Below are 15,751 nucleotides of genomic sequence, written 5' to 3'. Positions count from 1 at the left end.
CACTTTTGATACTAGAACACTTCAGGTGTTTCTCGGGCTCTTCCCTTGACGTGGTTCCCAGGAGGCTGGCTTACCGTGCTGTGCACGGTAAGACTGGTTCCCACAACATGGTTTGGAGACTAGTAAATAGTTTATCTGAAGATCCTAACATGGTTGACTCAAGAGCACTAGAATCTCTTCTTGGTGTCCATCCAGCGGACCAAAAGGCCCATCAATGCTGCTTCCACTGAATCCAGTCATCTCTTTCACATCCTCCATGGCAACCATTAACAACTGAGAGTGAAAAATAACTTGGACAGTGGGTTCAATATTGATACAAATTGAATGTTCATCACCAACTGCCATTTAATTGCAATCCTTAATCTGAAAGTGAAGGAAAGCACATTTTGCCCTCAAAGTCAGCCACAAATTACCTTGCTGCAGGCAGGCAGGCAGGCAGGCAGATGGACATTACCAAATCCCAATGGAGCAATTTCTATTGGCTTTTTCAGAAACAAGCAGGAAGTAAGCGAGTAGGCATTCTGCAGTTCCTACTTGTTTACAGTCACACTGGTCTGAGAGAAAGCTGTGAGCACAGGTTGAAATGGAGTGAAAGGAGTGTTGTTCCTGTTACATGGGGCATCATGAGCTGTCCTGAAACTCAGAATGCAAAAGCACTTTCCAGACCTTTAGTTCAGATAGACTGCTTTCCGTATTTCTTAGCACTCCTCTGTGGGGGTAATTCTGTATTTTCAGTATTTTGAGCAGGTGTCATGCACAGCCTGCACAGGCTGCAAACACCAAGTACCACAGACAAGATGGCTTAAGCATCAGGAATTTATCGCTTATACTTCTAGGTGCTGAAGCTCAAGACTGTCTGACTGGTTCCTCACAAGGGAATCTTCTTAGCTTGTGAGCAGTTGTGCTATGAGTTCTCACATGGTACAGAGAGAAAATCATCTCTTTTCCTCTTCTGAACAGGACATCGATTCTACCAAATAGACTCCCCCTTAGAGTGCCCTTTAACCTTGATTATCTTCAAAGATCTGCAGCCTTCACAGTTGCACCAAGGTTAGGGCTTGGGCACAGTCCAGTACTCCATGCTGAGCAATTCTTCATTCAGTAGAAATCTGCTGGCAGTAATGCTGCCATCCATCCACCACGGGAAGCACAGACTCATTGTAGAGAAGATAACTGTTACGTTAACAGACAACACATAAACGCTCCCGGGGAGCACAAAGTCCATTTTCACAATGTGGCTTTTTAAGCCTTGCAGTTCTGAGTACAGAACCTGAACCACTAAAGTTCAAAGGCTTAAAAACTCAGCCTGTCCATCTATTCTCTGAAGTCCAAAGCAATCATCAATAGTTTTGAAAACAAACCAAAAATCTTTATTTACAAAATTTGAGTTTTAACTGATGTTTTATACATCATATGACACGTGGACAGCACCAGCGTTATCTGTCATATTTTCAACATGGATTTTAAACACAGTGAGGCGTATGCAACTGAGTTCCATTGGTCACAAAACAGAAATGCTGCCTTCACTTTGCTGCCATCAGGATTCTGTGCCGCAGTCATTTTTAGGGTGGGTTTCCCGGCAGAGGTGGTCACATAACCATCGGCTGTGGGTTCCCAAGCAGCACAGGAGCCAGTCTTAGCAAAGCCCGGACCGGCATCTTCAGGTGTCTGAACCTGTAGAGGAGTTCAGCAAAGCTTGTGCTCCCTGAAGAGACAGAGATGCAGAAGGTGACATCACTACACAGCCTCAGTCACACAGCCCTCCCAAGCTCTGCACACCACACCTGAGCCAGAAAGCCTTCCTTCTACACAAAAGCACCCCAGTGGCAAACCTTGAATTTTTAATTTCCTAAAACAATTAAAGAATTTAAATTTATCCATTCTGTACTTTAGAAATTAACCACTGTGAAAACTTATGTACATTAAACTCAATTAACTTCAATTACTATAAGTGATTTTGAAAACTGATTTTCATACTTAATTTTTGATCTGTGAGTTCAATCTTTTACAAACAAACAACCTCAACAGACTAAAGACTGAGAGTTAATCTACTGCCTCTTGTTCTTGGTCCCACAGATTACACATACTCACTGGAGTGAGGCCTGGCTATCCAGGATTTTAGACAATACCCAAATGATTGTCTACTGAGATCTAGACCCACAGGCACATCGCCAAAGAGTCTCTCAAGCTTCCTCATCCTTTCCTCCCCACGCTACAGTCCCAGCAGCACGGCTTATACACCTTCCTGTTTCTCTGCATGTGGGCTGCTGTTTTTGTTTTACTTTTCTTTTTCTCATTCTGCAGTGTTTACTTCCTTATTTGAGTAAGAACAGGGTGGGGAGCAAAGAAAGAAAATAGAGGGGATAAAAGGTAGAAAAGAATCTTGCCCCACAAGAAGCCAGGGAGAGACAGCTATTTGGCTTGCAGCAAAGTACAAATGGCAAAGTGTAAATAATTAGGGACGCAGGAGCACCGTGAGGCAGCACAAATCTAAGCAGCCTAGGCCAGGGGCTGCATTAGCATGGCAGTGTGTGAGCTTGTAAACAGTAGCTGCTGTTACTGTTGTTTATTGTTGTTATTTTTTCCTGAGACAGGGTCTTGTGTGGGCCAAGACCAGCTCCTACCTCACTCTGTAGCCAAGGATGGCCTCCAAGGAATTTAATTTCCAAATGCTTAAATTATAGGTGTGGACTACTATGCCCTGAGGAGGGGGCGGGGCTGTTTTTATTATATGCCACATATTGAATTTCACCTACTTTTCATTGCTGGGTACTTCCATGTTCTTTAGCTACTGAGCTTAGATCTGGGTACAGTTAGCTTTCAACAAAGCATGCCTGCAGTTACGATCATAGATCACAACTTATGTTGATCCTTTGAGATTTATAAGGTGTGACCACAACATGGTATAGTCCAGAGGTAATTTACTTCCCTACCCTCCTAAATTCTACTAAGAATTCTTCTAAGAGGCGGTGGGACAGGTACTAGTAAACAACTGGCAGGTTATCTTCTAGTCCACTTGTAAGCTCTTCCCTCCAGGGAATTCCTTTATATGCAACTTTTTGGCCATTAACTTCTAAATCCAGAAGCTCCCCTGGTACTTTCTGCATAGCCCGTTCCTCTCTGATACATCTTGCAAACTCCGGCTCCCTTGGTCTCTCTATGCCCTCACGTCTCTCCCACAAGTCAAGGAGTCTTCCTGGCAATACATGGGTTCTCTTTCCCTACCATAGTCAAAAAACTCCCAAACAATCCAACCAGAAAAGGTAACAGCAAACCTGTAACTGCTATGTTATGCATTTGACTAACCTTTGTATTTGTTTCCATGGGAACGCCACAAAATAGAAGCAGTTCCTCATGGCCATAACTAAGTCTGGTTATACTACATTTTTTTCTGAGGTTTTCTACACAAAAAATGCCATTAAGCTAAAAGTGATTGCACATTAACAGAGCCATCTTCTCAAAAATATTTTTTCACTCTCAATTAAAGGGTAGTAATTCAAATGTGACATGAATAAATCAGGTTGTTTTACAGACAAACTTAGTGCTTGATTCCATACTGGACATAGCATTCAATCAACAGCTTTGAAGTTTTAGGGTATCAGAGACTGTGATTACATAAACCCTTTAAAAACTAAGAAATCTTACAAAGTTATAAGAAAAATCAAGTAAGTTCTGTAAATATAGCCCAGTGGTAGAATGTTTGGCTACCATGCCCAAGACCTTGAGTTCAATTCATATAAATTAAATATATAGAGAGATGTCATTCATATATGGAATAATATACACATTTACTCGATAGTCCTGCTCTAATAACATCTTTTTCGGAGGTAAAAGTATATGGTCTGTTCTCCTTTCAGAAAGCATTCTCAACAAACAAATCATGAACACAGCTGAGTACCGCATTAGAGAAGGGGACTGACACGAGTTTCTCCCCAACTAGATACTAGCAAGGAACAAATACTGAAAAGAGGCTGAGATGGGGTTACCTTCCAGTCCCATGGGTGGCAAGTGTCGTGGTGCTGGCACAGAGTGGTAGACAAGGAAGCAGGCCAGCATGTTTAGCTGAGACTTCTCAACAGGCTGCCCACTGAGGTAGGCATGCACACACACATCACCGCCAGCTATGAGAGGACACAAAAGGAGTTGAATGGGTCAGGGACAGAGACAAGAGAGACAGGAAATGATTGCTTTCATAACCTTTTCATCAAGTGTATACTTAGCCCCGGCACAAACCAGGCAGTGCTGCACAGGTACAAACACTGGGTAGCCTGACGCTGCCCAGTTTAGTGAGGAAATACACACAAATACAGGTGATTACAGGATAACAGATGCCCACTGTCAAATCTTTTCTTCCAGTGTAATATTCAAGGAGACTGATTTCATCCCAGGACTAGAATCTATTTATTCTTAGCAGGAGATGATCAAATTGCAGTTCTTATCAGAGTATTTCTGAAAGTCTGACACGGGTCACGTTTCTGGTGTGGTAGGTCTGGAGTAACGGCAGGAAAATGCACATGTAACATGGTGCAAGCAAGCACTGCTGCTGCTCAGGAGCCATGCTTTGAGGATTCTAGCCTAGAACAGCCAAGGCAGTCCTATCTTGGGCATAGTAGTCAACTGAGGACAAGTGACCTAAGTCATTCAGTGAAGATACTCTGTGACATAAGGGGTGGGCTAAGGAATAGTCTGAGATGCAGCTTGGGTCATAATCAAGATGCTCAACACATTTGCTTCTGTGATAGGAATGTCTATCTTCATGCCATGGTTCCCAAAAGCATCTCCTTTCTCTCTCTGAGTGGCATGAAAATATGCAAGAAAGGAATTGTTGGTTGTTTTAGTACAAGGGGACAAAGTGACCAAGCAGAGAATAGCAAATGGAACTTCAGGGGTAAAAGCTGTAGGTCCAGCAATCAACGAGTTGAGTCTCTCAATCCTGTCTTAACTGTGTACTTCCAGTAACCCGAGCTTACCGCTAGCCTCATTATTTCAGTTCAGTTCAGTCTTCTGTTACAGACATAAGTCATTTGTACCAAAAAAGAAAATTTGAGAGAATAAGAGAGATAAAGATGTTTGGAAAACTGAATTCACCAAATGTCCTGAAGAACCACAAAGCAACTAGGACTAAGACTGCTTGTCACTACCAAACAGTTTTTACATTCTAAGATGTTTGCCATCAGAGAATTTGCAGAAACTCAATGGCAAAGGCCTTCTACACGTGCTGACACAGCAAACCCAATGGAAAGAAAACACTGACATTTATTACATAACATCTTCACAAAAGGGTGGGGGATTTAAATGTCTATCAGAAACATTGCAAAGTTACACAGTGCTGGCACAGCAGGGTCCTTCATTTGCTTTTCACAAACCTCTTTACAGTCTGGTTGTTTGTCAGAAACTTATTTCCCCAGTGTCACAGCAGGACAGCTTAAATACCGAAGCAAGAATTGTTACGACCATGACAAGGGTTTGCATGTACTGAAAGCAGGTCACCATCAGATACTTGGTGTAAGGACTTGAATAAACTGAAAGGAATATAAAGATCCAGGAACTGAGTGCAGAAAGTCAACCTCATGTACAAGTGACGTACAATGTATTCCCATGGTTGCATCCCTCGTGTGATGTGAGTCAGCATGAGTGACTTGATAGTTTCCTTCTTTCTCAAGTCAGCACTTCTCCTGGCAGAGAGTCAGTCAGGGCTAAGGATGCTCAAGGATATCACTGACTCAGTCAATATGCCCTTCCCGAGAGCAGGGAAATGTATTTTTTTAAAAAGACACTGAAGTACACAATCAGACTCCTCAAAAATCAAGCTGTAGGGGCTGGTGAAATGGCTCAGCAGTTAAGAGCGCCGATTACTCTTCCAAAGGTCCTGAGTTCAAATCCAAGCAACCACATGGTGGCTCACAACCATCTGTAACAAAAATCTGATGCCCTTTTCTGGAGTGTCTGAAGATAGCTACAGTATACACACATATAATAAATAAATAAATACATCTAAAAATTATTTTAAAAAAAGTTCTTAAAAAAAAAAAAATCAAGCTGTAGATTATGCCCAGGTTTACCTTGTTTGCCAGTGGAAACTGTTAAGAATAGAAAAGCCTCAGTTGAGATACCCTTCAAGCACAAGGCCACAGTACCACCATACCTTGTAGCCACTGGTCCAGGGTAGCATCAACAGTGCACTTCACCACAGGTAGGAACTCGGAGTTTATGAAGAGCCCTCGCTTAGGATAGGTATGCTGCCTATCCTGGTGGCTTCGGGAACTGAAAAACTCTAATATCAACTTTATCTGCCAAAGATCAGATGTGTCTGACATGTCTCTCTTTTTAAGACTTCTTAGAGCCTGTGTGAAGAAAGAGAAAGAACAGTCTGTTTAATGAAAGATGTTCTAATCATGCTGTCTTCAGGGTATGTCCCAATATGGCTGACAAGATCAGCAAGAGGCTATGGAGATTCATGGGGTATTGAAGTGCAGTTGACTACACTAAGGAGCCCTCTCCAGTGTGGCTCACTTTCCTCAACACGAGGGCAACTTCCAAGTAAAAGCAACAAAGGTCAAGTTCATTCTTGGCTCAACAACCCTGAATAATGTAGACCCCTACACAATGGTATAAATCTCCGGGGAAGAAGTTGGGGTACAGTGACATAGGGACAGCCAGGAATCCCTGTGGGGCAGAGGCCTAATCACTGATCATGCTGATGTTAAGAATCACCAATAAAGGTACCATGGCTACTACCAGAGGAGACATTCATTCATGGAGACTGTTCTAGATGGTGGAGGGGTAAAGATACCCAAAGTTTTTAAAGAGAAGAGAACATTTAATCAGCAACCAAGAAGTCTAACTTAGCTGCTATGCCAAGAGAGGCAGCAAGCAGAGCACCAGCATAGCACCATGATCACTCTCTGCAACTGAGAAGAGACAGAGCCACACAATAACAGCATTCTGGCCCTGTGCTTCTGCTGGAATGTACAACACTACTTTACGTACTGTGATTTTCATGCCTGGGGAATTATTTCTTGACTAAATGTTTTTCCCACTCAGCTATCCACAAGATTATTTTTTTCATCAAATATTAGTTCTTTGGCTTGAGACAGAATCCTAAATGCCAATCTATAAACTCTTCATATTTACTGCAGAATTTTTAAAACTATGGGTTCTGGATCTTGCCCACCAGACTCCAACTTAGAAGGTATGGAACAGGATTTGAAGATCTGCATTTTAAGATTCCCCAGATTAATTTTAGCCAGGTTAGAAAATTACTGGCTAAGTTTAACTGTAAACATGGGTCTGAAAACCTATGAGACTGTGAGAAAACTATATTAATAACAACCCTGATGAGAAGGTCAATGCTTTAGGAAAGCTCTCAGGCATTATGTCCCTTCCCTGGTAGACACTCAGAAACTATCAAAAGAATCAAAACGAACACCATCTTCCTAAATCAGAGCTCCTGGCTCTAAACTGCCTGCAGACTTGGCCAAGAAGGTGGAAGTTCCTATCCAGCCAACACCAGGGCACATAGGGCTCACCTGCTACTCATTTGTGGCCTTCCCATAAAGAAAGGAGATAAGAGATGACACAGGAAGACTAAATCAAGAAAGGAAATGATCTCTCCCTCCCCGAACCAAGGGAAAAAGATGGAAAGGGATGTGTGACTCCCAAGAGGAAGGCAGCCTTCCAGAGAACACTCCTGCTATCTCCAAGTCCAGCACAGAGCTCTCAACTGGAAACAGCTTCTTGATGTCTACAAGCAAACAAGAAACTGAAAACTGAATACATGGGGAACTCCCCACTGTGTAGTAGGTCATCTGAAGTACACCATCAATTGCATTAGAATGCAAATAATTTTGGAATCATACCTGATCCATTGCTATGTAGGCAGGCAACATCTCTGGGGTTTCCTGAGCAACACACTCATAAAGTATCGAAGAAAAGAGGTCCAGAATCTCCTGTTTCTATGGAAAAGCACAATTACTTTGTAGCACATCAAAGCATATCACAAAATCAAGTCAAGAAACAACCATGTGAGCTATTACTAGCTCATTCTGAAGCTCTATGGTAAACAGTGTAAACAGTTCATCTCTTCAGAAAGAAAGTCATAGTCCATGCAGTGTTATAACATCAATGAAAACCTAAAAAGAATGGTGAGGTAGCAGCATGTGATCTGGTAGATTAATGATCAATCTAGGGAAACAAAACAAAACAAAAGAACCACCTGCGAGTACACCAGAGACGAGCCTTTAGTCAGCTGTGAGTGGGATCCAGAAAGGCAGCATAACACCAACAGAGATGTAGGGGTAAACAACACCCAGGTAAACAGAGCTCCCAGAGTCAAATCCACCAGGGGGCCCAGGAGAGGAAGATGTGGTGGTGGCAACCGAAGGCACAGGTTTTATCAGCAATCTCTACCACATGCAAGGGATGTCATCCATCGCAAAGGCAGACGTGACTTTGGTTGTCTATTGACAGAACTAACAAAGGCTTATCCTGGTGCCCAGCAAACAATATAATACTTACTGGACCCATGCTCACAGTCGGCTTGCAGAAATATTCAGCAAATGACAGAAGTGCTGGATCAGAAGTGAATGATGAAATTGTTTCAGGCTAAAAGAAAAAAACAAAGCCCACTTTAAATGAGATAACCAACTAGTACTTCCCTTTCTGCTCACAACGTGAGGCTTGCAGTTATTAGGCTCTACCTACTCCTCTCCCACAATGGTCAGTCCCACAAGACAAAACAAGGAGGAGCTCGGTCACCCTGTCCTGTTAGGAAGTTACAAGCCTTTGCAAAGGTAAGATGAAGTGTTGATTGCCCAGAGGTCATTAATAAACATGTCTTCTTTCTATAAACTACTCACAAAAGGCTTTCCTTCCTCACTCACTGTCTAACTAAAAAGCCTGCTTAAAAGTACAAATACTTAGCCAGGCACTGGTGGCGCACGCCTTTAATCCCAGCACTCAGACAGAGGCAGGTAGATCTCTGAGTTCAAGGCCATCCTGGTCTACAGAGTGAGTTCCAGGACAGCCAGGGCTATGCAAAGAAACCCTGTCTCAGGAAACAACAACAACAACAACACCCCAAATACTATACAAGAGAGTAAGGAAAGAGGAATCTCACTCAAGCGAGCTTCCAAAACAGGACAATTACTATGCTCCTTCATGTTTGAGGTCCTTAAGAGGAACTGGAATCACACAGACAAAAAGACAAAGGGGGCAGCTGCATGGAGCTAGTTGAGGAATTAGTGTTAAGAGGGAGAGCTTAAGTTTTCAAGTTGTAATTGTTCTACTGATAGCTACATATTTAAAAACATTTCATATTTATAAACAGCTAAGGCAGTAATTTTATTTTTTGTGTATTTTACTACAATAAAAAAAATTAGTAGGAAAAACATTCATTACAGCACTTACTACTCCAAACTGAAAATGGAGTACTTCAGTTTTGGTTCCTATTTTATTTCTGAACTCCCAGAAGGCAAGACACTAAGCTGTCCTTTAATTTTTATATACTTTCAATATTCAAAATTAAGCTCAAACTTACCTATAAATTGGATTCACTTTTCATATAGGCTCTAATTTTTAGAAAAAGAAATAGTGCTAACTTAAGCCAAAAACAAAAACAAAAAAAAATCTTCAAAATATTTCAGCAACAATCCACACTTGACACCAAGGCTAGAACTTTTATACATTTATATCCTGATAACCGTGAGAAAGGATTAACATCAACTGACCAATCCGGATGAGACGTAAGGTGAACTACAATGAACTGTTACCTTCTTACTCAGGAATAAAGAAAGGGGAATCTGTGGCTGCCCCTTGGCTGCTGAGCTAACACATCTTTGCTTATGGCCTGAGACCCAGGTACTCAGAGGCTCCTCAACACACTTCTGGCCCTGAACTCTTAAAACTGAGATTAAATTCCTAAGTTTAAGGCTAGATGTGTTACAGAACACATTCTTAATGACGGAAATGAATTCTAGAACACAGATATGCACAGTAGTGAGCTTTAACTCACGCTTTAACTGGTTTGTTTTTGTTTTGTTTTGTTTTATCATTTTAAACAGTACTGTAGCTGAGTACTAGGAAATAAACTAAAAAGCAAGACTCAAGTTCTCATCATTTCCTTTATAAAGAAGCAAATGTGGTTTAAAACTGGGTTTTCCCTCTAATGTACAACCAAGCATGGTGGTGTTTGCCTATAATCCCAGCACTCAGGAGTCTGAGACAAGGAAATTACACACTATGAGGTCAGGCCTGGGTTATTGCTGAGTAATAGAACATTTAATGCTGGCATACATAAAGTACCGGGTTCAATCTCCCACACTGCAAAACAGAGAGCCAAGGGGAGCCAGAAGAGGTGATGCCAACCTGGTCAACATACTGAAACACTAGTGCTAAATTACAAATTCTTTCTCTCTTCGGGGGACTAGTTAAGTAAAATAAACCAAATCTTGCTTGCAGTGTGGTGGTTTTTTATAGGTGGCACTAAACACGAGTCTTACACAGAATACTAGCATGCCAGCCCTATTTTTTATTTTGTTTTGTTTTTTCGAGACAGGGTTTCTCTGTGTAGTCCTGGCTGTCCTGGAACTCACTTTGTAGACCAGGCTGGCCTCGAACTCAGAAATCCGCTTGCCCCTGCCTCCCAAGTGCTGGGATTAAAGGCGTGCGCCACTACTGCCCGGTGCCATCCCTATTTTATTATAGGTGTCACCTAAGAAAGCAAGAGAAACCATGGTCCATTCAGCTTTACAATCTATCTGAGAAGACACTAGCGAAATGCAACACTACCTTGAAAGCCCGGGCTTCAGAGTTCCTATTAGCAACAGTTTGTGCCAACAAACTCTGCCACCCCATTGGGTCTTCTTTGTAGGAGAGCTGGCCTGCCCTGAGCTTTACATATAAAACTCCATCCTTAGAAAGAATGGACCTGGAAGAAAGGAAAAAAAAGATGGTTTTATGGGCGGTATTATTAATAATTAATAATTCTCTGCTGAACTTGGTGTTTTCCGGTGCCACTTTTATAGGGGAGAAAGTTGTCCCCATTCTCTGGCAGGATTATTAACTCTGCAAAAAATGACTGAGTACACATAAGTGAGGGTAGGATGCACCCCCACTTTTCTGTGATGTCGAGATTCATGACCTTGTTCAGTGAGAAGGGATTCCACCTGCTCAGGACTGAGTTTCTCCAGGTCTTCCCTAACACTGCTGACTCCTGTGTCCCTAGCAATGTGTCTACGACACTGAGAGTAGTAAAGACACAGTAACTGTTCTGCAGTAGGAAGAAAATACTAATGAATCTAATACAGACTAAATAGAAATTAGCTGCTGGACACTAAGAAGATAGAACTGGAACCAGACTATGAAACTTTTACATGCTTGTCAAAACTTCCTGTGAATTTAAACAATTTACATACTTTCTAATGTATAAATAATTACATGCTAAATAATTATTTGGATATAGTTTATTCTACCTGAAAGGAACCTCCCATAGCCTTATGTTAGTTGTAACAACACAACAGTACAAAGAAGCAACAGGAGATGTCTGACAGGCATCAGATGCTATAAACAGTCCCCTTTACACTAAATCTTACTGTACCCATTACTATCTGAGTCAGTTTTAGTTTCTCAATGAACTTGTGTAAACATTTACATTTTGATTTTCAAATTAAAACGTTTACATTTTAAAACAAAACCCATTTCAAAGATATAGACCATATTGTTCAACATACTATACGTGCTGTCATGCATGAGACCAAAGAGTAATAACACTACCCAGACACTACTCTAGAACCCACCTCCCTGTAGACTTCTATGCACTGCTGGAAAGGCTAAGGTGTGAACTCAGCATACTTACCTCAAGTGCTGTTCTCCCTTGCTTAAATCTATGAGCAGTTCCCAGTATCTTGGCCCTTTAACTTTCATCTGCAGGGACAATTGTAAACATAGTAACTCAAAGCTGGCAAACTGAGCACGCTTCTTTGAGGGAATAGTGACTCACTGCAATGAGCCACCTATAAGTTAACAAGATCCAATTGCTTGTGAACCATCCAAAAGGCATTCGAACCATGTTTGAAAGGACACGGACTATCAGTAAAAACCTCTAACATAAGACTTCTTCTGCCCTTCATGAATATTCCTCCTGCAGTTCTTTTTTCTTAAATGGGAAGACCTTTACAGATATGCAATTCTGTTTCAATTTGCGCCCTTCGTAAACCTCCAAAGTCACACCAACTTACCTGCTTTAAAAGATGAAGTTCTGGAAGAAGGGTTGGAGCCATCAGTTCTTCTTTGGTCTGTTCATACCACTGAGTGCCCTTTACAAAGGTAAAGCAGAGCCAGCATGGGCCAAATGGTCACTCTGTCTCCCCTTGCTCAGTCTGCATGTGACTATGAAACAGTGCACCTCCTCTAACAGCCTTTGCTTGGCAGTCCTACACGGAGTCCAAGGCCTGGTGCATGCCAGGCAAGTATTCTAGAGCTGAGCTGCAGCTAATCCCTAATACTAGGGCCCACATTCTATTACAGAGCACTCATCACCCTCCACACCTTGGTGGCTTGCCCTTCCCTGAGCAGCAACGCTGTCGGGCTGTGCTTCTACAGCACGGGTTTATATCCAAGCCCCATTTGTCAGCCTAGTTTGCTCTGTGACAGTTGCCCAAAACTCTTCAGCTAGATAAGAGTTCTCCATATAGCCCTCTAAGTCTCACACTGCCAGCACTGCCCTCACGCCTAGCCACTCATTTCCTTCAGGAATGACATCATCATCGCACTTTCACATCTCAAAGTGTAGCACATTTTGATGAACCTAAGTATTTATTAATGTGGTGCAGACTACATGATTATAATCTACGTATGAATCCCAATCAAAGATAAACAAATTTAGGATACACAAATACAAAATTTGCGAATTTTGAATGTTCAACAAACTCAAACTTTAAGAATCATTATAAACCAAACTCACTTTGTAGAACACTAGAATTAGCCACATAAAGTTACCAGGAACACTTTCCAATGATCAGCTCTAGGGACAAAGGAACAGCTGATAATGCCAAAAATAACACACAAATACGAGAGCGAGCCGCTCTGGCAACGAGCAGCAACTTAGGAAACTTAGGGTTTTATGACTGTTCAACTTAGTGTCGTCACCTTTTGCTAAAATGCTTTTAAAATAATCTGACCTGCAAAGATGACAGGGAGAGTTAGGTACCTTGTAAGTAACTTCTATAAGGGCATAGCAGGGTGTGTTTGTATCCACATCCACAGGTACCAGGAGCCTTGGTTCTGCAGCTAGCACATAGAGGTGCCGAAGGGCCTGGAGATGATACCTGTGCACAAAACCCAGAGAAGTGAAGAGACTGACAACCACCACTGCTCACAGGCTACACCAAGATGGGGTGGTAAATATTTTCCTAAGAAGAATCTGAAATGAAGATGACAAATTCAATTAAAAGTACAGAGAAATTCTAGTTTAAATTTTTTATTGTATTGTTTAGTGTGTGTATGCATGTGATACATGTATGCAGGGGTCAGAGGATAACTTTTAAGGAACTCCTTATCTATCTCCTTCCACCACGTGGGTCTAGGGATTAAACCCAGGCCACCAGGCACCTTTATCTACTGAACCAAGTGCAGACACTAACGGGTACTGAGAAATCCTAAGAAACTACTTCTGTAATCTTTGATCTAAGAATTATCTGAGTTCACAGGTAAAAAAAATTTTTCAAGAAGTAACAATGGTCCTAACAGGAAAGTATTTACTAATGATGGCCTAAAGCACAGATGTGAAGCAACAGGCCCCATTCACCCATTCACACAAGACGCCTCCCGGCCCCTCCCGGGGATCTGCTGTAATTGCTGTACTTTCCTCAGGGTTAGTAGGGAAGAAAGGACACCAGGGGTTCTCTTCAGAGAACAATGCTCTCTATGTACACACCCTTATACACAAACAACTGAAACACCCCAGTAGAACTCTGATGGGCGAGACTGCCAATGTGTGTATATTTGCTTTTGAATCTTCATATTAAAATTTTTAACGAAATTTTAAAATTTAGGTAAGTTTTAGATCCCATTAAAAAGTAATGAAATGAGATTACAATTAAAAAAAAAACAAGGCTGAGGAGATGACTCGGTGGGTTGGTGAAATGTACATGGGTTAAGCATGAAGACTTGAGTTTGGATCCCCAGAACCAATACAAAAGTTGGTACAGGGCATAGACCTGTAACTCCTCCAGTGCCAGGAAAGAGGAGACAGTGGATCCTGGGATTCTGGGGGCTTTGGTGGCCTGCCATTCAAGCTCTAGATTCAGTAGGAAGCCTATCTCAAAAAGTAGGGGATGACAGACAAAAATAATCCCCAATGTCAATCTCGAGCCTCTACATGCACATACAGGCCATACATACAACACACATGCGTACACACACGTACAATTTGGAAAAACTAGTGATAAAAAACAGCCTTTTTCTTACTCAAATCTATTCACTACTGTCAGTGTATTAAAAATAAAACTGAAGGAGGGGGGAATTACTTATATTTAAAGATGGGGGAAGGGCAGAATTGGGTACTGAATACTGGGCCTTGCACGTGCTAAGCAAGCACTCTGCAACTATACTATACTCTCAAACCTACATAAAGATTCTGTGTAATTATCACCAAATTGCATACAGCAGCATGTGCCTCTATCATCTCAACACCTGGGAGGTTGAAGTAGATCACAGGTTCAAAGGCAGCCTGGATCACATACTAGTTCCATGCAAACTTTGAATACACATTAAAACCTTGGGAATGAAGGAAGGAAGGGAGGGAGAAAGGTAGGGAGAAAAGGAGGGAGGGAGGATAGAAGGGAAAAATTCAACTTATCACATATCCAACACTCCCCTGCAATGACTTAGTAACTGACTCTAACAACCCACTGAAACATTCTAAATGAAAGGATGGAGGCCGCAGGTCAGAGCTGGAGGAAATTAACAATGTTCTGGGCCCCACTTGACAGAGGTTGGATTTCACATCAGACACTTTTGCAGAGCAGGCATTTCTTGTCATCCGTTATACTTGACACTAGAGAGCAAAGTCATGCATGGTAAGTGGCTTTAAGGGCTCCTGACATTTTACTACTCATTTAGACAAAGAATGCTGCTGACTTTTGGACAGACAACTGATTAGATTAAGTACAGTGCTGGCCTCTCACAGTGTCATTTATCAGGAACTATTTTCTTCCCTTTCCTGATACACAAAAAAAGTCCCTTATTCTGGACACTGCCCTAGAAAAGGAGATGCTAGTCACTCTGTGCTCTACAATGCTCTACAATGCTCTCTAATGCTCACGTTATATAACTTCAAACTGTTGCTTCCTGCCACTTCTAAATTGTCTGTTTTACTTTTTAAAGGTCTCTATTTTTGTTCCTCTTTGATGTCATTTACACAAAACCTCACAGTAATTGTGTAAAAGAAAGAACTCACATGGTCACTAATTGAGATTAAGTTTTTTTCTTGGAAATAAATAACTGTAACAGAAAAAAGGTATTATTTTTTTATACTTCCCTAAAGTTGTATGGTTAATTTATACCTAAAGATAACTCTATCTGGCTTACACCTGGATTTACAACAGCTTGACAGATGTGAGAATGATCAGGCATCAAACATCCAGAATTTTCTTCTAGTCTAATACTTTGAAAGATACATTTAAAAGATTTAGCTATGGAGCTAAGTTCAAAATCAAAGAAATAGTCCATGAAAGTAAAGCAGACCTCAGGA

At 41.5% G+C, this 15,751-nt stretch overlaps 1 protein-coding gene across 1 annotated transcript in view; it reads right to left on the bottom strand.

Annotated features, from left to right (window-relative positions):
• Positions 1 to 1,347: 1,347 nt before the first annotated feature.
• Anapc1 (anaphase promoting complex subunit 1) overlaps positions 1,348 to 15,751 on the bottom strand; it is a 77,426-nt gene continuing 63,022 nt past the window's right edge. The window contains exons 40-48 of the mRNA XM_021182343.2: positions 13,208 to 13,325; positions 12,237 to 12,314; positions 11,855 to 11,922; positions 10,789 to 10,927; positions 8,518 to 8,604; positions 7,860 to 7,955; positions 6,146 to 6,344; positions 3,987 to 4,121; positions 1,348 to 1,705 (exon numbers count right to left, since the gene is read on the bottom strand). Of these exons, the coding sequence (XP_021038002.1) occupies positions 1,590 to 1,705; positions 3,987 to 4,121; positions 6,146 to 6,344; positions 7,860 to 7,955; positions 8,518 to 8,604; positions 10,789 to 10,927; positions 11,855 to 11,922; positions 12,237 to 12,314; positions 13,208 to 13,325 (1,036 nt within the window). The 3' untranslated portion in view covers positions 1,348 to 1,589. The remainder of the gene's footprint in view (positions 1,706 to 3,986; positions 4,122 to 6,145; positions 6,345 to 7,859; positions 7,956 to 8,517; positions 8,605 to 10,788; positions 10,928 to 11,854; positions 11,923 to 12,236; positions 12,315 to 13,207; positions 13,326 to 15,751) is intronic.

Source organism: Mus caroli, unplaced genomic scaffold, assembly GCF_978045245.1.
Source record: "Mus caroli unplaced genomic scaffold, Mus_caroli_1 scaffold_2, whole genome shotgun sequence".
Lineage (NCBI taxonomy): Eukaryota > Metazoa > Chordata > Mammalia > Rodentia > Muridae > Mus > Mus caroli.
This window is presented reverse-complemented; position numbering and strand designations above follow the sequence as displayed.